The 22,837-nt window shown below is 39.7% G+C and overlaps 1 protein-coding gene across 1 annotated transcript; it reads right to left on the minus strand.

Moving 5' to 3' along the window:
* Nucleotides 1-523: 523 nt before the first annotated feature.
* On the minus strand, nt 524-21,080 carry C2H7orf57 (chromosome 2 C7orf57 homolog). The gene is made up of 9 exons (XM_074985480.1): nt 20,984-21,080; nt 19,135-19,332; nt 17,879-17,987; nt 17,563-17,722; nt 16,440-16,484; nt 9,899-9,999; nt 8,274-8,410; nt 3,488-3,659; nt 524-1,157 (listed from the first exon to the last, which is right to left on the minus strand). The coding sequence occupies exons 1-9, from the start codon at nt 21,078-21,080 to the stop codon at nt 1,088-1,090; spliced, it is 1,089 nt and encodes a 362-aa protein (XP_074841581.1). The 3' UTR covers nt 524-1,087.
* Between the last annotated feature and the right edge of the window lie 1,757 nt (nt 21,081-22,837).

Raw genomic sequence — 22,837 nt, forward strand, 5'->3', positions numbered from 1 at the left:
CCAACAAAATTACTAAGATTTTTCCAGGCTTAAAGTGCAGATAACATGCATTGTTCACATCAGTCTCACTGTTTGTTCTATTGAACCACTTGCAGTGATGCAAAACATGCAAAACTACGACACGCAATGCTACAAAATGTGCTGAATTGTTCTTGTCCATGAAGCAATGCCACCGATCAACTAATTCTTAGGTAGCAGGTGCGGCGCTGTAATGCTGTAAGAAGGCCACAAGCCTAGTATAAGGGCTTGTCCACACTTACGCCAACTTCAAAGCGGGCATGGTAATCAGGGAGATGGGAGATTACTAATGAAGTGCTGCAGTGAATACGCAGCACTTCATTAGGCTAATTATCCCCCGCAGCAACTTTGAAGCATCAAACTTTGAGTAAAGGCATTTTGAAGTAGCCCAGGCACTTCAAAGTGCCCACAGCTACACGCATGCTGGTGCTTTGAAGTTGCCACAGGGGAGAATTAGCCTCATGAAGTTCTGCATATTCACCGCAGCACTTTATTAGTAATCTCCCATCGCCCTGATTAGCATGCTTCCTTTGAAGTTGGGGCCAAGTGTAGACCCAGCCTAAGAGTTTTTCAGTTGAGGGTGTGATTTTATCGAAGTAGTTATACCAGTACAATCCTTAGTAAAGACATGTTTACATCAGTATATTTCCTCTTCTTTTAACTGCATAACTGTGCACAATACAGGGGATTGTACTACTTTAATTATTCTGGTACAGTAGGTATGTGTAGATGAGCCTTTAGTGAAAGGCAAATGAATGGTAATGCTACAGTATTAGCCTGGAGGAACAACTAATAATAAAGGCTTCATTTTTGTATACTGGCATGAGATTAGACATATACTGCAATAGCTGTTGCCTACACTGTAAAATTTAGTGGAATGAAACAATGAACCAATTTAGTCTCTGGTGTAAAGCTACAGAAGTAAATAAAATTACATCAGCGATGAATTTAACTACTATTGTTAGATACATATAATCGAACATGTATCAACCTATAAACATAGAAGCTTGTTTCATAAGGCATATCATACATCACTGTTCTTGATGCTCTTTTAAAAATATTTATATCTTTATGACACCTCTGAAGCTGAAGTTTTTAGTTGTCTGTTGGAGTCAATTCGGGCTGGGATGTTTCTGAACCTGCAATACAAAAAATTAAAGAATAGATGGCAACTTCTGACCATCAAAATAATATAGCCAAATGCTAACCTTTCACTTGCCAAAGATAAAGTGTTTATAAACTTTAATACCTCTATATTTGTAAGTGATGAGGAAAGCAAATGTTACATGTAAAGTTTTCAGTGCATTGCTGATCTCTGACCAAGCATCAAAGCCCTGTAATGCTTCCTTGTATGCTACCAATTTGTATACATCCTGGCTATGTCTACACTAGCACACTACGTCGAAGTAGCCTATTTCAAAGTAAGAACATCGAAATAGGCTACTTCAATGCGTATCGTCTACACGTCCTCCAGGGCTGGTGCCGTCAATATTCAACGTCGAAGTTGCGACGGGGAACGTTGAAAGGAGCCGCCCCGGAAGGAAATGCGGAGCGTGCACATACACAAGCACTCTCCATCGAAATAAGGGGCCAGCAAAGCCTGTGGATTGGGTCACAGGCTGGACTAGCCCTTCTGGGGCAAAAGCAAGCTGCTCCCTTAAAGGGCCCCTCCCAGACACACTCAGCCTGCACAGCACGAGGTCCATAGAGCTGACAACAAGTTGCAGACCCTGTGCACACAGCATGGACCCCCAGCAGCAGCAGCCAGAAGCCCTGGGCTAAGGGCTGCTGCATGCGGCGACCATAGAGCCCTGCAGGGGCTGGACAGAGTGTCTCTCAACCCCTCAGCTGATGGCTGCCATGGAGGACCCTGCTATTTTGATGTAGCAGGACGCAGATTGTCTGCACACGCCCTACTTTGACGTTGAATGTCGAAGTAGGGCGCTATTCCCATCTTCAGATAGGAATAGCGATTTCGACGTTTCACTGCCCAACATTGATTTCAACATCGAAATAGCACACAGCGTGTGTTGACGCAATGCGTGTTATTTCGACGTTGTGCCAGCTACTTCGAAGTAGCTGGCTAGTGTAGACACACCCCTTGTGTGGTAGACAAGTGGCAAAATAGCATCAAATATAGCAATGCTCCACACATGAAGCCAGCTGTAGAGGAAACCAACAAAAACCTCTTATGCGGAAGTGAATAACCAGTGGAGATGCCTAGCTATACATCTGCCACTCCAGCTCTACTATGCCCCTAAAGCACCTCTGGTCATGAGAGCATGAAGGGAACCCCAAGCAGAACTGAACGCCATTTCTTGTGAGAATATGCACTTCCTGTGTTGGGCCACCATATTCTGATGTTCAACTGTGCAGCAGAATTGCAGTAGCTATTCTCTGTAGGCTGCATCTACACTACAGTGGTCTTTCAAAAGATGATCTTCAGGAAGATCATCTTTCTAAAGAGTGCATCCACACACAGAAAAGCGGATCGAAAGACTGATCCATACTTTCGATAGTGAGCGTCCACACAGCCCCCACTCTTTCAAAAGAATGAGCCAGGGATCAAAATATCCAGCACCCTGAGAACTGCTTTTTCAAAAAAAGGGCTTGCAGAGCATCTACACATTCTTTTTTTTGAAAGAAGCTTTCAAAAGAAGGCTGTCTTCCTGATCCAGGAGTGGAAGGGGACTTCCAGAAGAAGAGCCGCATTCTTTCAATTTTGGATCAAAAGAGTGCATTTTGCCCATGGACGCTTTATATGTTCTTTCAAAAAAGGGCCTGATTTTCCTAAAGAACTTCCAAGTGTAACTGTGACCTATCTGACAGGCTCCATATTTATTCGGGAAGGGGAAAAATTTACAACTTCATTTAAATGTAAATTTACAATCTGAGTCAGTGAAATAAATTTTAGTTGCAGACGAGATCTACATTTGTAACCTCCCACCCCTCTTTCTATCTTCAAAGATGACTCAAGACTAATACTTGTTGCTAATTGTAAGAAGAGGAGGCAAAGAACAAGATTATAATAAAAAGAGAAAAAAGCTTGATGTCGGGGAGGTAAGGATAAATAGAAAAAGGCAGGAAATGGAAAAAGATGAGAAAATGCAAAAAACATAAGCAGAAATCATCGTCCTAATATTTGTATCCCATATAATTTTCCAGCTGATTATGTGGAGAACCAAACTGAGAAGCTACCAATATGTGAACTGTAATAGCTTAATGTCATGCAGTAAAACAGTTATGTCCTCCTTTTCTAACTTATCTTAGATGATTTGTAAATGATTGTATTTAATGTGGTAGGTTTGTATTATCACAATTCTAGGGAACTCTCAACACCTGTTGTGCCCTTTTACATATTTCTTTGTATGGTTGTTATCAAATTTTCAAATTGAAAACAGGTTGCTTGGAGGATGATTAGTGAAGTATTTAATGGGTTCTCTGTGGATAGGGACAATGGGTGGCATACATGTTGAGCCTGAAGAGTGGCTTCTTAGGCAGGGCACCTATTTCAGCTCCAGACTCAGATCTGGGTTCATCCTTTATTTTTGCAACAGTTTTCCTTTTTAATGGCAAGGTATACTTTTTAGCTTTCTGCTTTTTTCCTGTTTTCTTCTGGTACTCACTTGAAGGAAGAGAGTCTACAAGAAAGCAAACAGAAAGAACACTCTACTAAAGGTGCCATAATAATAAAATTAACAGTGTGTGTAAAAACTGAGTAAGCAAGTTCTAAAATTCTTAAAACATAAATCAATTATTTGTCTCTACACCAATTTATATTTATCTATTTGCACCACAGTTAAAATAAATATTTATATTATTTGAGTGACGTTTTGGGAGTATATTTTACAGTCACAGTTTACATATCTTTCTCTTTTATATTTTTATGCACGTTTACAAACAAATTATAGACAGCCACATCTTTATGCAAAATCAAGAACATATTGCACAACTTATTAATTTGTTTTTCGGAATATTCCTATTCACAAGCACTTTAAAAAGCATTGTGCTACCTAAAAAGGCAAATGTTTCTAAATTAAAGACAATGTAAAAAGCCAGAGGTACAAATGAGGACACCTTTGAAATAAATGCATTTAAAGTACACATGGGTGGATGATATTGTAGGCAATGTCTTCGCAAACTGTCTCACATGGTGCCACCCATGCTCCACTGAAGGCCCTCAGGTTCCCTCCCTCAACCTGCTATCGTACTGGCAAAGGCTGGGGCAGACATGGTGGTGGTTGTGCAGCACTGCCAGAATTAGAACTGGTGGCTCGACTTGGGAATTGTGATGGGGGAAGGCTGCATCTGGACCGCCTGCCTGCTGCTTGGAGCTCCAGGGCCAGCAGAGGCTGCAACCATAGCCCAATGGCTCCTTGGAGCTCCAAGACACACCATTTCAGGTGGGGGGCCAACAGCCCCACTGTGTGTATCTTTAAAGGTGAGGTAGCTGGGAAGAGGCCAGTGGCAACAGTGTGGGAGGCCAAGCCTCAGGTGGAAGGGATAGAGCTGAGTGTGTTTGTCTCCCTCAGTCTGTGGGGTCACCCAGCACCCATGTAAGTATTCAAATTTACTATAAGAAACAGCAATTGCACAGTTTCACGAAACGTCAGTACAAACACGTTTACTATATTTCAGATGTGAACAAAGGTAGAGGCACTAGAAATTTGTTGTAACTGGCTTGTAGAGTGCCAGGGAGTCTTGTTAACTCAGGCGCGGATAGATTACATAAAAGGGAAATGAACTCTAAAAGTCAAGGAGCCAGAAATATATTTGTGTGTTTAATACCTATTAATAATTAATAAATAATACATTATAATTAATAATTTTGTGTGCCAGTGAATATGTAGCTTTAAGACTAGAATATAATGCTCTATATTTTTAGTTTTATGGAACAGTGAATGACAAAGGGAGAGTCTAAAGCATGGGCACAGCCCAGCTTTGTTTTGTTGTTCATGGGATCTTTTTACACTAACAGGGTTTCTTCAAAACCCCCATGCTCGAAAGTACACAGGAATTGGTTTTTGCATAATGATACGCAACAATCTACCTATCATTCCACTGGTTTTTGCTGTGTTTGTCATGGAGATTTCAGAAAAGGGCTGAGAGCCAAGTTCTATGCATCTAAGCTAGGATCCAGCAGCGAGTTTAAACATTTGCTTAACTTTAAGCATGTGTGTTGTTCTGTCTACTATACGATAAGAGCATAACTGGCTGGATAACCATTCTAAGAGAATAGTTATGAATGGCTTGCAATCACACTGAAAGGGCACAAGTGGGGTTCTGCAGGGGTCCATTTTGGGACCAGTTCTATTCAATATCTTCATCAACGATTTAGATATTGGCATAGAGCATGGCTTCCCAAACTGGGGGGTGTGCCCCCCAGGGGAGCATGAAGAAATTCCAGGGGTGGCATGAGGCGACCCAGGCACCCCCATCATTCCCCCCATCTGAAGAAAGAGCCAGCCTTTGCTTCCAGCTCTCAGACTCTGCCATCTTATGTGGATGACACGGCACAGCCACTATAAAAAGCAGGCAGCCAGCGAAGACCCACATGGAGTTAGCTGCCTTTTGCAAAGGTGAGTAAGTGTGGGTTTGGGGGGTGGGAGGAGGAGGATGGGGTTATATGGGGAGATGAGGGTGCGTGGCTGGGGTGAAGGGGATGGGGTAAGAGCAGGGAGCTGGTGGTACCTGGCTTTGTGAGAGGGGCTAGGGTGGCCGGGTCATGCGGCTTGCAGGGCTCAGGTGGCTTGTGGGGATGGGGTGGCTGGCCCCAGCACCACAGGGTTCAGGCGTCTTGAACTGGAGGCTGACCCAGCAGTGCACGGCTCAGGCTGGCAGGTGGTCATTATGGCCCTGGCAGCATGGGGCTTGGTCGGCTGGCCCCAGCAGCACGGGTGGCTGTTCCCAGCAACAGAAGGCTGAGGCGGCTTGGGCTGGCAGATGGGCAGCTGGCCCCAGCAGCCTGGGGCTCAGGTGGCTGGGACTGGCGGGGGTGGCTGACCCCTTAGCATGGGGCTTGGGAAGCTGGCCCTGGCAGCGTGGGGCTTGGGCGGCTTGGGATGGCAGGCAGGTGGCTGGCCTTGACAGCGTGGGGCTTGGGCACGTGGCTGGCCCACAGCTGCTGCAGGTGACTGGTCCTGGCAGCACTGGGCTCAGGCAGCTTGGACTAGAGACTGACCCCAGCAGCTCAGGGCTTGGGTGGCTCAGGCTCGTGGGTGGGCAGATGGCCCCAGCAGCACGGGTGGCTGTCCCCGGCAGCAGGAGGCTGAGGTAGCTTGGGCTGGTGGGTGGGCACCTGGCCCTGGCAGTGTGGGGCTTGGGTGGCTGGGGCTGGTGGGTGGGCAGCTCAGGTGCCTGGTCCACAGCTTGGGCAGGCATCTGGTCCTGACAGCTCAGGGCTTAGGCAGCTAGTGGGTGGGCAGACAGCTGGCCCTGGCAGCGTGGGGCTCAGGTGGGCAACTCTGGCAGTGCAGGTCTCAGGCAGGCAGGCAGCTGGCACAGGCAGCTCTGGTGGCTGGCATGGGGCTCAGGCAGTTGACCAGCTGGGGCTGCACCACGCAACAACAAGAGTCCAAGAAAAATTATTTGTGCTTATTTTTAATTTTAAATAACATTTTATATCAAGTTTTTGTGTTTATTTTAAATTATGAATTGAATTTTTTGTTAAAAGTGGGGTTGGATGATGGCAAAGATGAGGTTGGGGGGCGTGAGGTTTCTCAAAAATCAAAAGGGGGTCATGATGCTGAAAAGTTTGGGAACCACTGGCATAGAGAGTATGCTTATTAAGTTGGCAGATGATACCAAGCTGGGAGGGGTTGCAACTGCTTTGGAGGATAGGGTCAGAATTCAAAATGATCTGGACAAACTGGAGAAATGGTCTGAGGTAAACAGGATGAAGTTTAATAAGGACAAATGCAAAGTACTCCATTTAGGAAAGAACAAATCAGCTTCATACATGAAGAATGGGAAGTGACTGTCTCAGAAAGAGGGCTGTGGAGAGGGATGGAGGGGCCATAGTGGACCACAATCTAAATATGAGTCATCAAAAAAAGCTAACATGATTCTGGGATGCATTAACAGGAGTGTTGAGAGCAAGACACAGGAAGTTATTCTTCCACTCTACTCAGCACTCATTAGGCCTCAGTTGGAGTACGGTGTCCGGTTCTGGGCACCACATTTCAAGATGGGGATGGGGTAAGAGCAGAGAAGAAATTGGAGAAGGTCCAGAGAAGAGCATCAAGAATGATTAAAGGTCTAGGGAACATAAGCTATGAGGGAAGACTGAAAGAACTGGGCTTGTTTAGCTTAGAAGAGCTGAGACTTAGAAAGGACATGATAGTGGTTTTCAAGTACCTCAAAAAAGGTTACAAGGAGGACAGAGAAAAATTGCTTTCCTTGGCCTCTGAGGATAGGACAAGGACCAATGGGCTTAAACTGCAGCAAGGGAGGTTTAGGTTGGACATTAGGAAAAACTTCCTAACTGTCAGGGTGGTTAAACACTGGAATAAATTGCCTAGAGATTCCACAACTGCCCTATCACTGGAGATATTTAAGAGCAGGTTAGATAGACTTCTGTCGGGGGTGGTCTAGACAGGGCTTGGTCCTGCTGTGAGGGCAGGGGACTGGACTCAATGACCTCTCAAGGTCCCTTCCAGTTCTAGTATTCTATGAATCTCTTAGGTAAATAAAGCAAGCAGAAGTTAGCCAAAAGACAAAACCAAAGCACATTTCACAAGTTAAAAGATATACAAAGACCTTGAAAACTTTGGCCTCATAATGAAAGTCATATGTATTTTTTAATTTCGGTCCATACTGGAGCACTTCGGGGAAAATAATGAAGTCAGTGTAATCATAAGGTAAGTCTATACTTACAAGGATTGACACACTGCAATTGATCTTCCAGAGGTTGATTTTGCCATGTGTGTGAAGACACAGAAAAATTGATCTCTATGGGCTTGGACGTCGACCCTAGTACACCACACTGATACAAGGAGTAAGGGACATCGGCACAAGCTGCAAATCCCCAATCTACACCAGGGAACAAAGTCGACCCTGCTAATGGCATGACGTTGCTAATGACGTTGCTAATGGCATGGCTAGAACTGCGTGTCTGGAATTGACTTTGATCCCTAGTGTAGACCAGGTCACAGTCGAAAGTAAGATGTGTGAGGTAATACAGCCAATAGAGCCAATCCTGGTTACTAACTTTAAATAACTGCTAAATTTAAAAAAAAAGTCAGAATACACCTCACCTTTAGGCTGCTTGTTATTCTGGAGGGGTTGCTGAATCTTGTTCTCCAAATCATTATGCTGTTGAATCCAATCATCCCTGTAACCATTGCTAATCAGTTTGCTGAAGTTTACTGGTTCACTGTTTTTCTGAGAAGGCCTGTATAAAAATAAATAAAAGAAATAAAATATATACCAGGCAAGAGTTCAGAAATAAAACAAGAATTGGTAGCAACCATTTGATTTACAGAAGAGAATGTATCATCTTATGTCAAGGTCTTTTATATTCAAGTAAATAAAATCAGAAATGTCACTTATATTACTTATTTTCCCAGGGTTTCATTAGCTTAATATGAATTTAACATGCTTCTTAAAAATATGTCATAAGGTTTGCATAATCAATCACAAATAACCACTGACTTTTGTCACAATTAAGAGACAGAATTTTGAAGTCCTCACTTAATAAAAGATTTGTGTGTTTGAGGGCTGCAAAATTTGGCTCTGAAGTAGGATGGTAAAGTGAGATGAAAAGGGTAATTATTGTCAAAAATGAAGAAGTAACGCGAATACAAGTCAACAAGTTCAAAAACTAGATTCCTAAGCAATGCTGACTCTCTGGGTATATCTACAAAGCATTTGCTGCAAACTTCCCAGTTCAGGTTGACAGACTTGGGCTAGCATGACTCATTGTAGCACTCTAAAAATTACTGTACAGTTTTTTAAGTCGTATATCAAGCTGTGAAGCTTACAGAGAGACTTGGACTTCAAAGCTCAAGCTTCAGTGTGAGCCACACCTTCAAATCTTTATCTGTATAGCGGGCTAGCCGGAGTCCCATTCATGTCAGGCAGGCAGCTCACTTTAAAATGCTGGGTAGAAAATTCCCAAGTTACATGAATGTGGCATCATCTATTCCTATTTTGCTGTTAAGTATATACATAGTGTTTTCTGCTCAAATTATTAAGCATATATTATAAATCATATTGGGACTATACACATTCCTTTTCATTTATAACAATTAAAACAGGCATGCTTTTAAACCAAATTGAAAACTAATCTATCAAATTATACATGGAGTTAACTGATTTAAGCACATATTCCTATCAATTGTGCTTGTTCTCCCTCCAATTGTTCCTTATGTCACTTGTGTCTGCTCTTAAATTAGATGGTATCTTCTTCAAGCCAAAATGGTAGCTTAAAATGCTTATACAAAATCCATCTCAATCTTGCCTGGATTCTTTGCACACTATTTTAATACAAAAAATGATAATGGGTATTACATCCTATATACTGCATTATAGAGAACCAAAACACACACTATTATAAAAAAAGTCTTCTGTTTTCTTAAACAAACAAACAATAAGTACTGGATATGCAGAATAAACATCATTATAGGAACCTTTGTGTGTGCTTTCTTTTTCAACTTTGTAGTTACATTTTATGGTATATTCCAAAAATAAATAACGTGACTTAAGATCCTTATAAAATCACTTTAATGTTTTAGATAGCACATGTGGTATCTCGAGAGTCAAGGCCCATTACAGATATAAACACTGATATTGCCAGCATTTTTATAGGTGATTAAAATTACTCTTGTACAAATGTTTTTAGGATCAGGACCTTAGTTAATATAATGTTTGTTCTACTTACATAGGTGGAAAGTGAAGCCTATTTCCCCTGTGGAATTCCTTATTTGCAATAGATGGTGGTATTCTGTTTGCATATTTGGCGTTTATGGCAGGAAACTTTACCTGTGTTAAAGAAAATCTAATTTAATAATAATGTTTTGATTACAGAAACCTACATAGTCAGAGAGTATCTGAAAAAGATATTACTTTGTTAGCTATAAATATCTTCAATGTATGCACAGTTCAAGGTACAGTATTTCAGTAGTAAGTTTTGGGAGGTAAATGATAGAACTGAAGAAAATGAGGTAACATTATTTATTTATCACTAGTTATATTAGCAGATTTTTAAGGGACACCACCAATAAATCTGTTAATCCATGCATATTCTTTATGACAACAAAAGATATTCCTAACTAAAACTTTAAAATTGAAATTTACCAATCACAGTTTCTCACTATAGCTCAGCTGATGCATGGAAGAAATTAAAAAATCTGAAGTAAAATCCCAGTCCCGCTGAAATCAATAGCAAAGCTCCCTTTGACTGCAGTGGAGTCAGGTTTCATTCTTGCTTCATGAACCACACTCCATTTGCTTAAGAAACAAAGGGTCTCCCGTACAGTGATAAAAGCACTGTACAATATTAATTTGAGGTAGGAAATTTCAAATAAATTAGATACACTAAAGGTGATCTCAAAATAGGGCTTTCCACCTCTTTTCTTAATTATCTATAAGCAAGATTAACAAATATATTTGGGCATAAGCTTTAGTGGGCTGGAACACACTTCAACAGATGCATGAAGTGAAAACTACAGTTTGTCAGGGATATATATATACACAGATGTAAAGATGGGAGTGTTACATTAGTATGCGGAGGACCAGTGCTAACCAGGCAAATTCATTTAAGATGGATGTGGGCCACCATCCATCCTCCACTCTTCTCTTCTGATGACTGAACAAGCACAGATCCGTCAGCTTCTCCTCATAAGTCATAGTCATATGCTCCAGCCCCCTAACCATTTTCTCACCCTCTGCTGGATTCTCTCCAGTGCATCCACATCCTTTCTGTAATGGAGGGAGGGGGCAGAATTGACATAATACACTAGATGCAGCCTCACCAGTGCCAAATAAAGGGAAATAATCACTTTCCTAGATCTTCTGATAATGCTTCGACTAATACACCCTAGATGCCATTAGTCTTCTTGGGTACAAGAGCACACTATTGGCTCGTATCCAGCTTCTCATTCACTGTAATTCTCAGGTCCTTTCCTGAAGAACTGCTACTTAGATAGCCAATTCCCAGCCTGTAGCACATCTTGGGATTACTCTGTTCCTTGTTGAGCCTCATCAGATTTCTTCTGGCCCAATCCTGCAATTTGTTTAGGTCTCCATGGACCTCATCCCTACCCTCCAGTATATCAGCTTCTCCCCCTAATTCAGTGTTATATGCAAACTTCTGAAGGTGTAATCCATCCCTTCATCCAGGTCATTATGAATGATGTTGAACAAAATCAGCCCCAGAAAGGAGCCCTGGGCTATTCTGCTTGATACTGGCTGCCAACCAGACATAGAGCCGCTGGTCACTACCCTTTGAGCCCAATGACCTAGCCAGCTTTCTATCCACCTTACAATTCATTTACACAATCCATACTACTTTAACTTGATGGCAAAGATACTGTGGGAGACCACGTGAAAAGCTTTGCTAAAGTTAAGATATATTACTGTAAGGGCCCAACACTTGCGAGTCTAATGTTCATGAATTCAATTATTCTTGAGCGGCTGCCGCCAGGGCTCCAGGCCAGGAGCATGGCAGTCGCTGCTTCCCTGGGGCTCCAGGTAGGGAACGCTGGTGGCTGCCACATCCCCCAGTCTCCAGGCAGGGAGCATCTGCAGCAGCCACTTCCCCAGCGCTCCGGGTGGGGAATGCCGGTAGCCACCACTTCTCCAGGGCCCCAGGCAGGAGCGCCGGCAGCTGCCACCTTGCCGGGGCCCCGGAAGAATGATATTCATGATTCATGAAATTCAACATTGGTGAGGGTTCTCAACACAGAACTCTCACAAATGTTGCAACCCTACTGTATATCCATTTTGTACTGTTTCTGCAATGGAAAGACCAGGGTGAAAACCTGACCACCAGGAAATGGTACATTTTCACTGACTTCAATGAGGCCAGGATTTCACCTGAGGTGATAGAGACCAGCATCTGGTAATGAGCAAGATGATGGGTTATTTCAATATGGTTAACATGACGGTTGAAGAGTTGAGGCTTAAAAGGATGAACAAGATGAAAGATACTGCTGTCAAAATTAAAACTGATTACATAAATAATAGTTCATGTAGCTGTGATTTTCACTCAGACTGGGGCCATGTCTGGATGTCCATTTAGCACAACGCTGCTGCCGTCAGCACTATGTTACTGACAGGTCACGAAATTGCAAATGGAGGACCATTTGCAAACTCATGCAGCTAATTAGCAGAGCCATGCGAGATACTACTGTCAACAGGAGATAAAATGTCATGTGGTATGCTAATTAGCTGTGAAAGTTGGCAAATGATCCTCCATTTGCAATTTCATGACCTGTCCTCAGCATAGCGCTGCCGGCAGTAGCACTGTGCTAAACAGCCATCTAGACGTGGCCTGGGAGTTATATATTTCAGCTGTTTAGATTCATTCTCCTATTCCATCAAGTACTGAAAAAATTCGAAGTTTATTTTTTTCCAAATAATTTGTTTGTGCCTTATATTTCATTGTAATTTTCCTAGGTGCAATAAATCTGGTTTTGGTCCCTTTCTCTATTCCCATCAAATTTCAGGATTGTGATCATTTATATTTATTTTTATCAGTTTAAGTATTCAATTTGTGGAAAATTATGCAGGCTCAGACAAAGAGGGGGCTAGACAAGTATTCACTGACAATAGACACTGAGATTCAAAAAGTAAAGATTTATACTGGATAAAACCCATATTATCAATATCACATCTCAAAATAAAAGAGAGAAATCAAAGACTAATAAAAATTTAAGCAATGTTTTTCTTACTTTGTCTATCTGTAACTTTTGATTACTACTGAGGGAAACATTTTTTTGCATTGGTTTATGCATGATTAAGTCAACGTATATCAAAGTTTGTTGATAAAAATCTAATCCTTTGTGACCCAAACATTAAGAATGGCATAGAAACACTGTTTGATACGGTTACAGATACTATGAACAGCAGATGGAAAGAAAAGAGAAGTCTGGTTTTGGCAAGGAAAGAAGCAGGAATATAAGATAGAGAAAGAAGGAAAGCCCACACTATTACAAAATGTAGGACAAGGAAAACTTAAAGTACAGAGGAAGACAAAAGCCTATGTCTTTTGACTGCTATTAATTATTTTTATTTTATTTGAATTTTGACAAACAGCCACCTTACAGCTGAAGGCCAAGGAATAATTCAAGGAAGTGCCTCCTGATGCTCTGAAAACCTTAGCTGATTATGAACATGAAAAAACTAAAAATGATATTTTGCCATACTTATTTTATAGTGTTGTGTTCAGACTGTGATCAAGGCGGACTCTCATATTTCCATAGTTAATTTTAATAATTCTCATTTTATGTGCATTTTGTGAAAAAATATGAATAATCAAATTATATGTAATCACAGATTTCTTTAAATCACAAATGAACTGGAGATCTAGATTTCTCATCTAGCAAACAGCTCATTCGTCATCTTAGGGAAACCTACATAAATTGGAGTAGATGTTGGATTTAAGTTCAAAAATATAATTCTCTTGCCTATAAAAAGTTTCCCCAGCTGAATGTATGCTAAATATATTTGAATAATCTGAAAGACATTCAGGCAACTCACCTACTTGGAAAATATAACTGTCTCTAAGGTTTATCAGGCAACACACACTGCAGCAACAATTCAAAACCAGATGAGAGAGTATTCTAGCATAGGGCAATGAAGCCATAAGAAACTTGATTTTGGCTAACCAATACAGTTATTAACATTACGAGCAGTGAAAACTCAAGCTATTACACAGGTGTAATTTGTTAAGTCATTTTTGTATAAAAAGCAAAAAAGTCTGAAAAATCTTAAAAAAAGACTAGAGGGTAACACACTCCAAAAGTGAAAAACAAATTGAATGCAGTGATATTTTAAATATAGCTGTCAAATAATCCACATTAACTCACATGATTAACTAAAAAAATTTCAATTAATTGCACTGTCAAACAATAGAATACCAATTGAAAATTATTAAATATTTGTTAATGTATTTCTATATATTCAATATTGATTTAAATTCCAATACAGAATGTAAAGTGAATATTGCTGACTTTATATCAGTGGTATCCAAAACAAATGTTATGGATTGCCACAACCCCTACCCCCCTGCCAGGCGCTGCCTTCCTTAAACCAGGCCCCCTCCCAGCCAAGCTACACACTGGAGCCACCCCAGGGCTGAAGCCTTGCCGCACCAGATGCCTGGTGGCTAAAAGCCGCGCTGCACCAGCCACCCAGGGCTAAAGCATGGCATGAGTCACCCTGCAGCCAGAGCCTGCTGGGGCTGAAGGAACTGCCTCCACTCCTGCCACTACATGCTTGTGCCACCATGAAAATAAAAGCAGGCAGCTGTATCTCCCATCAGATATAATTTGTTTGTGTTAGTGACTGGCAAAACAAGAAGTAGGACTGAGTTGACTTGTAGGCGAATCGGAAAATATTTCTGCTGTATTTTTCCTTTTTATGGTGCATGTATTTGTAAACAAGAAGCAGGAAGCACTTTCACTTGGAAATTGTAACCAAACCAGAGCCAGTCATCATCGGGTTTTAAACTGTTTCATTGGTTGTACAAGAGAGACTGAACAGATATCAAATTAAAAGCTGTGTAACTGTGGTTCACTATTACAGTACTATATTTTAAAGATATCTTATAGAAGAGTGACTGATTGATGCATATTCCACTGTAAAGTATTCCAACTTCATTTGAAGAGACACTTATAATTAAAAAAACACTGTAAATAAGTATATTTACCTACCTGCTTTTTAAAATGCAATCAATTACTAAGTAAAATAAATTTCAAAAACACTCACTTTTCATTATTTATGTCATAATCTGCTTACTTTTGCATTTTCCTTAGCAATGAAGTTGATTCCAGTGGGTGAAATTCCTCTCTATGCAGGATGTCAGCACAAAATTTATTTCAGTCTGAAATAAATCATTTCAGTCTGAATAAGTGGTTCATAGGTCTTGTGCTAGCCTTTTGCATAGCAGTGAATTTCACATTCAGGTTCATAGTACTGAATGTTTGGGTCTCAAACATCACCTGGGAATGAATGTTTAAAAACAATGGATTTCATTGAATTTTTTTAAAACTGTGCAGATGAATCCACTGTCCTTATGTTTTATAAAAACTTAGAAGTGCTTAATTTTCCAAGGAATAAATGGTAAAGAAATATGAGGAAGCAAGGAATTTTTAAGATATCTTTACATGAAACCTATGTTTTATTCTTAAACCTTTTTGTTGTTGCTTCTCATATGCTCATATAGTAAATAATGACCTTTTTTAGCTATTAAATAAAAATAGCTGAATTTAAGATTTATGCTTTGAAGACATAAGAATGAGGGATAGGAAAGAAAGCTGAGCAATTCAGGTAGTTCAAATAAAATCTGTAGTAATATCAAATACCTCTGTGATTTAGTGATAAATTCCTGTTCAAAAGTAGGGTGTTTTAGATTGCTCTCTAGAGTTTAATACTATTTTTAATTTGTATAATGAGCCCTGTAAACTATGTGTAAGAGGATTCTGAGATAATTTTACTACTGAAGTCAAATAGGCTGTATCTACACTTGCATTCCTCTTTCGAAATAGGTATGCAAATGAGGTAAATTGAAAATGCAAATTAGGCACAAATTTGAATATCTGACACCTCATTTGCATATTCTAATTTCAAAATAGCTTCTTTTAAAAGAAGAAAACCAGTGTAGACACTGCTCTTTTGAAAGTAAACCCCATCTTCGAAAGAATCCTTCTTCCCTTTTTTTAAGGTCTTTGCTTTAAGGTCTTGAAGAAAAGACACTCTAACAAGGCAAAATAACTAGAGTATAAGCCATCTCTTTAAAAAAAAGGAAGATTGTCACTCAATCACCAGATTATCCTTTCAAAAACATTTTACAACTTTAGATGCAGAACTTAGTTTTTAAAAATAAGTTTGGGAAATTTTAATTATAAACACATAGCTAGTTCTAAATCTCATATTAAAATGATTAAAATGCATAATACCCAAGAAGTTGTTCACAATACAAAGTGTTCTGTACATTAGAGTTAGTAGATAAGATATGAGGAGATAAATTTTTAGAAGGGAAAAAAGAAAGCAAGAGTAATTTGAGCCCTAGAAGAAGGATTTTTTAGCAAAGAAGTTAAGCTAGTCAAGTGCAGAATAACAACATAAATTAAGTCTGTTTTGGGTACAATACTTTCTGAAAGGTAAAATATACTCTTGGACAGTCCTATACAATGGTGAGTGCATTAGACATCTCTCTTTTCTGTCAAGCTATAACCCTATTGTAGTGATATACGCACCTCTTTTGTGTTGCCCACATGGACCTCAACTTGAACAGCATTTTCCTGATAGGAAAAGTAGCAAATATTGTGACGCATGGAAGAAACATGACTGTAAATGGCAATAAAATTTACTCACAGTTATTGCAAAATTTGACCTGCCTGCTATGACAGGTAAAATCAGAGATAATACCAGCCATGGAAACCTAGCCATGGAAACCAATGATCAAATGTGAAATAATGGCTTGGAAAGAGGGTGACAAAAGTTACATTTCAGGATGATTATGTTAAAAAATCAGTACAAATATCTAAAAGTCAAATTTCAAAGGGTAGGCCTACACTACAGCAGAAGGTCTAATTAAGGTATGCAATTCCACCTATGTTAATTATGTAGCTGTAGTAGATATTCCTTAATTTTGAACCTATGGTTTCTTAGCATTCCTCATGCCTAATCAATGTGAGGTCATCATGGATGAACTCCAGCTGATTTAATTCAATTTACAACATAGAATTTTAAAATATTGAAAATATGCTGGTGGTGGACAAGCATCTTAAAATGTTAATGGATTTCATGACTTCTCTCATCACTGAATGGGTAACATTCACCCTATTTCTAAATAGTTCACAGTTTCCAGGTCTTATTGGTTCCTTCCTTACAGCTTCTCTGATATAGGCCTCATCACTACATGTTTTTATTATTTTAATGTAGGACTAAAGTAACGTGCGGTATTTGGGGTTGCTGTTAGTAACCTCTTGAAAACAAATTCTGCCTCTCCAAAAACTAACATCTTGAAGGATGCTCAATCCTTGGTCTCAGCCTCTTGCAATAAGTTTGGTGGAACTCTGCTGGCTCTTAGGCTCTTGACCATTAAAGGCAGTAAAAGTAAGTCAGAGCATGTTTCAGGTTAAACTAAGCATTCAATTAACTTTGCAATACACAAAATGTACAGTGTGATTAGCTAATGTATTCCTGATACAGTATGCTGCAAGAAGAACACTTCATGACAGAAGGATGTATTTTAAACCACTTCTGTAACTTAAGTACAAAAATGTGCTGTTCTAATATCCACTTTCATAAGGAACTAAAGAAGAAAAAAATTTTTTTCAGGAGCTTTACATCAAGAAGAAAGTCTTTAAATCATACCTTTTTTTTCTCTTTGTTCTCCTTTTCCTCAGCATCCCTCTGCCAAATACTTTTCATATCAAAATCAAAAGGCCCTCTTTTTGCTTCATAGTTACTATTGCGCTGGTCAGGTTTAAACTCTTCATGAAACATGTAGTCTGGCACTGAAGAAACCTGGGCTCTGTAGACCAAAATATAACAATCATTCTTCTATAAGAGAATTCCATGCTGTTGCAGAAGTATTATTTCAAAACATAAAACTTAACAGAACAACAAAAGAAAAATACAGTAGGTTATAAAAAGTTACAACGCCTCCATGGAATCACAGCATACTTACTTAGATTCATCAGCTGTTGGTGGTTTACTGTGGTGAGTATACCAGTCAGGTGCAGTATATGCAACTGCGGATGTTTTTCTTGTACTAGGTGTAAAATGTTTCAACAAATCTTAAGTTTAAAAAAAGATATATTAATGCTATAGTATTTTCTGTGACTACAAGTGAATATTTTATGTTGCTATTATCTTTTTCTAAAAATATTTATAAAATAAAAACTATTTATATTTTTAGCCATTACTGGGATTCAACTACACAATCAGAACTTTCACTACTTTTTAATCCTAACAGGATAATCACCATCAGTGAATATCCTCAACGCCAGTAAGTGGCAGCATTTTCGAAGATCTGGCCAGTTAATTTTTCACTATTAGTTCCAATATTGTATTTCAATTTTATTGGGTATTTCATTTTTCATATCTTGACATGCAGTTGTAGAATTCAGTGTTCGATAACACATGTGGATGTATTTCTCATTCTACAGACTGGGAATCAGTAAAACTTTGGAAAATGTATGTTTGTTCATGTTTTTTACATGTTCAATTAACTGAAAACAAAATATATGCATAATAAAAACTACTTATTTGCAAAAACTGAAATGTAATTTTAATAAAACCTTTATAGACTTTTTCAAATTTATGACAATTTCCTTTTGGGATGAGACCATTTCCTCCCTAAGGTTTAATGCACAATGTATATTTTTTACAATTACAATAAACCTTCCAAAGCTCAGAACCCATGTAGAAACTGTTAAACCCAAAGTACATTGTTCATATCCGCATGTAATGCAGCTTAATAATTTATACTGTGGTTAAAATGGATCAACATTAATATGCACAGTTTATATCATAAAGATTTAACAATGTCCTAAATTAAATTGAAAAGGAATAGGGGGGAAAGATCCAGATCAGGTGGAGTTAAGAGGGCTACTAAATGGATTTTAGCCTAATAATATTTTAGCCATAAAAGACAGAGAAAGAAGCACCCAAGCTGGATCAGAAAACTATTGAGCTTCAGACAATGACATTTTGGGGTTATTGCCATGCAACATTAGACTCCAGCAATTAAAATGACTGATAGAGGTTACTGCACTGTTTTCTTGAGCGTTCAACATATTTCAACAACATACCACACTTCCCTTTCCATCTTTCCCCCCAACATATGTAACTTTTAAAAATTCTGGAACAGCCTACAGTTATATTTATAACATATTTAAACTCCTCAAACAACCAAAAATGCTAAAATGAAGTGAGGTTCACCAGGTTGTCCTCCTTGTTTTGCCAGCTTTACATATTCTGAGTCAGTATCTTTGATCCATTTCCTGCGAACTCCAAACGTAATATCATTGTAATGCTCTCCAAGGTTGCTCAGACCTGGGATCTGAGATGATGGAGGGACTGGGATTTCTGACTTCGCAGACTTATCTGATTGTTTCAGTGGAACATGGTAGTACCATTCTGTAATCATTAAGAAAAAATATTTAGGTTAAACATTTAGTAATAATACTATGTAAAAGGGCAGATATAATAATTAAAGTCCACATTAAACTACAGAGGTAACATACTACATTTTATTAAGGATGTAAAAGATGCGAAATGCTCACTAAAGAAAGAAAAATAAATACTTGCTACACCTAGGTGATTACACATTCCAAAAACTGTGAAACTGCTACTGAGCCTTGTTTAAGAAGCCTTTAACATTATTTCAAGTTGTCAGTGCAACTGTCCTACAATATGATGTTGTGCATCTTCCCCATTTAGAGAGCTAGAGTTATGGATACTGAGACCAGCAAAATGTAAGAAGGCAGCAGTAAAATGCATTAACTCTTATGTTAATTAAATGCATTCTTACTTTTTACACTAACAGTTCTTTACTTGTTTTGTTTAACTACTGAAATAGAAATAATGATTAAATAATGAAAATAATTAAAATAAATAATAACAATAAAATTAATAAAATACGCCTAAGTCAAATTTTGCATAAGTTGGGACCGGGTGGGGGAGTGGACCTGCCCCATTTGGGTCCCCCCATCCTGGCTGTGCCTGGCTCCCTGCTCCCATGAGCAGCGGGGAGCCCAGAGCCAAGCGCAGCAGTGCTGATCAGTTTCCTGGCTTCTGGGAGTGACAAGGAGTGATTAATCAGGTGGCAGTCTGGCTCCCAGCTCCCCTCTGCTTGTGAAAGCTGTGAAACTGACCAGCACACCTGCACTGGTCAGTTTCCTGGCTCCCCACCACTCATGATTTTGACTTGCGTTATTGAAAGAAATGTGTAAGTCAAAATTGTGTAAGTCACGGGTCCACTGTATGATGTACCACATTTGCCCTGAATCCGTCTCCAAAATGTTTTAGTTTTACAAGCAAGTTTCCCTTTGTTTTTTTCAAATATTCTTCATTCCTATTACTGTAGAAAAAACCCAAACAAACAAAGGTTTGAGAACAACCTTGAGTTTTTAGGCCACTGCTCAGGCATGTCCTGGAAAGGGAAAGCTGACTACGCAAGAAAAATTATTAAATTGAATACACACAATTGTGCTGTCAAAGCATAAAATAAATATACAGGAATAAAGAGAATTTTTAATTACTTAGCTTAAATTATAACCATCTCAGGTATTATTTGTCTATGTAAAACAGTTTCAGAGAAAAATTTGATCTTTAAGTTAAAAGGTCTCTTTAAGCAGATATCCAAGTGAATTCAGTTAATACATTCCATGCAGTGGCTATGGAAGAAGTATATAAATGGCAAAACACCCTTCCTTAGTTGCAGGGGCAACAAGCATTAGATTGTTGGTGGAGAGGGGTTTCCACCAAATTTACTACAGTAATCTCTTTCATATCCAACATTCTATTATCCAGAACTGTCAAATAACCATCACTTTAACCATGAGTAAATTTTAGTTATATTTTCCATAAGTACACTATAGTGAACATAAATACAAATAAATACAGGAAATACAATAAGTTTACAGTGTACAATACTACTGTTGTTGGTAAATAAAGTACTCTGCATACATTTTTGTTCTTTTTTTAATATATAATCTTCTTTTTCTTTAGTGTTATGCATTCCTAGGTACATCTTCCTATTATCCAAAATATTTGAATATCCAACTACCTTCTGGTCCCGGGGCTGCCAGATATGAGTTTACTGTATTTGGTTCACCAAGAATGGTATCTTTCATCCACCTGATCATTACCATGAGCCTTTTCATCCTGGTTAATGTCAAGAAATCCTGTCAGAGAAGCCCCTGGCAGGGTTTTGAAACGCCCCCAGCCTCTGGTGTACTGCTAGGTCTCCTCAGTGACAGGTCATGCTTGAGAAATTAACAAAACACAAAGTTTTGCCTCAGAAATTTCTCCAGAAAGTGATTTTAACTTAAAATCAATACATAGCCATCCATTTAGTCTGAGGGGGTAACTTTTGGCAGGAAAACAACAGCCAACAACTATGAATACTTATGAGAATCATGATTATTAATTAATTGTAACTGGTCACTCATGACCAAAAAAGGAAAGACTTCTAGAAAAATCCAAAGTCTCCGGACCTGTCGGGGTAGTTCCCTGTCAGGTCCGCACCGAGCCCCCAGACTCATGAATAATTCATAAGCTAGGTGTGTTAAAAAAAGGGCAATCACCACGGACGAGGCCCTTTGGGAAGGCCCTATCTTATGACTTGGACCAGTCCCTTTTGGTAGCCCCTCGGGGTGAAGCAGCTGAAAATCACTTCGCATCGTCCTGAGGGACAGCGCGCCACTGGACAGACAAGCAGCACTGAGGGGACCTGGAGCACTGCACCAGGCGTTGCCTGCAGCTCGCAGCCATAACATCGCGGTGAAGCCCAGCAGTGACAGTGGTATACCATAACACCTGACACCGCTCGCCAGCAGGGGCCGACTGGGCGAGGGCCGGCCTTCACTCCAAAAAGACTTCTTTACCAGACTGGACAACTCATCAACTAAGCAGCTGTGAACCAAGGCTACAAACCAAAGGCCGCTCCAGCTGCTGTATCCTTCCAATATTGACTCTTTCTCTTTGTTTCTATTCAGTTACTGATATTGTTGATTATTGTTATTACTGTTGTAATTGTTAAGTATTAGGCATAGTATTATTATTATTAGAAGCTTATTGTGAAGTGTCTCTTAGGCTACGTCTACACGAGCCCCAAACTTCGAAATGGCCAAGCAAATGGCCATTTTGAAGTTTACTAATGAAGCGCTGAAATGCATATTCAGCGCTTCCTTAGCATGCGGGCGGCCGCGGCACTTCGAAATTGAAGCAGATGGAAATAAGGGAACTTCAAAATTGACGCGGCTCGTCCAGATGGGGCTCCTTTTCGAAAGGACCCCGCCTACTTCGAAGTCCCCTTATTTCCATCTGCTCAGAGGAATAAGGGGACTTTGAAGTAGGCGGGGTCCTTTCAAAAAGGAGCTCCGTCTGGATGAGCTGCGTCAATTTTGAAGTGCCACGGCCGCCTGCATGCCAATGAAGCGCTGAATACGTATTTCAGCACTTCTTTAGTAAACTTCGAAATGGCCATTTGCATGGCCATTTCGAAGTTTTTGGCTAGTGTAGACATGGCCATATACTTACAAAATCATCATAAGTATAAATTGCCATTGGTGTCAGGGATTAGCAACCCCTGGGCCAAACACGTATAAATAAGGGTTGTCAGGAAACAGCAGTTCCAGGCTCTCTTTTAGGTAAACACAGGGGATAGCAGGGTCCCCAAGCATATTATACTTGAACACAGTACTATACTGTCTTATTTTCTTTTTGGGTCCCTGGGGAGTAGCGCCCCAGTGGACTTAACTGACAGCAGGGACTGTTGTCCAGTTTAAACAACGCCCTGTCAGTCATATAGAGCAGTGTCTCCCGCACAGGGGCACAACAGTGTGTATTCTTTGGTACTTCTTCGGACAGTCTGTCAGAAGGCATGGGAATGGCAATTGTATTCATCTTTTATGTAAGT

The sequence above is a fragment of the Carettochelys insculpta genome, chromosome 2 (genome assembly GCF_033958435.1).
Source record: "Carettochelys insculpta isolate YL-2023 chromosome 2, ASM3395843v1, whole genome shotgun sequence".
In the NCBI taxonomy this organism is placed as follows: domain Eukaryota; kingdom Metazoa; phylum Chordata; order Testudines; family Carettochelyidae; genus Carettochelys; species Carettochelys insculpta.

What these genes read in the sequence shown, in the direction of transcription:
- C2H7orf57 (XM_074985480.1), bottom strand. Translation starts at nt 21,080, where the DNA reads ATGAAAAGGCTCATGGTAATGATCAGGTGGATGAAAGATACCATTCTT. An exon ending in AAAACAAGGAGGACAACCTG is followed by an intron (nt 17,988 to 19,134) that starts GTGAACCTCACT and finishes TTTAAACTTAAG; the next exon opens with ATTTGTTGAAACATTTTACA. An exon ending in GAATAACAAGCAGCCTAAAG is followed by an intron (nt 3,660 to 8,273) that starts GTGAGGTGTATT and finishes GCTTTCTTGTAG; the next exon opens with ACTCTCTTCCTTCAAGTGAG.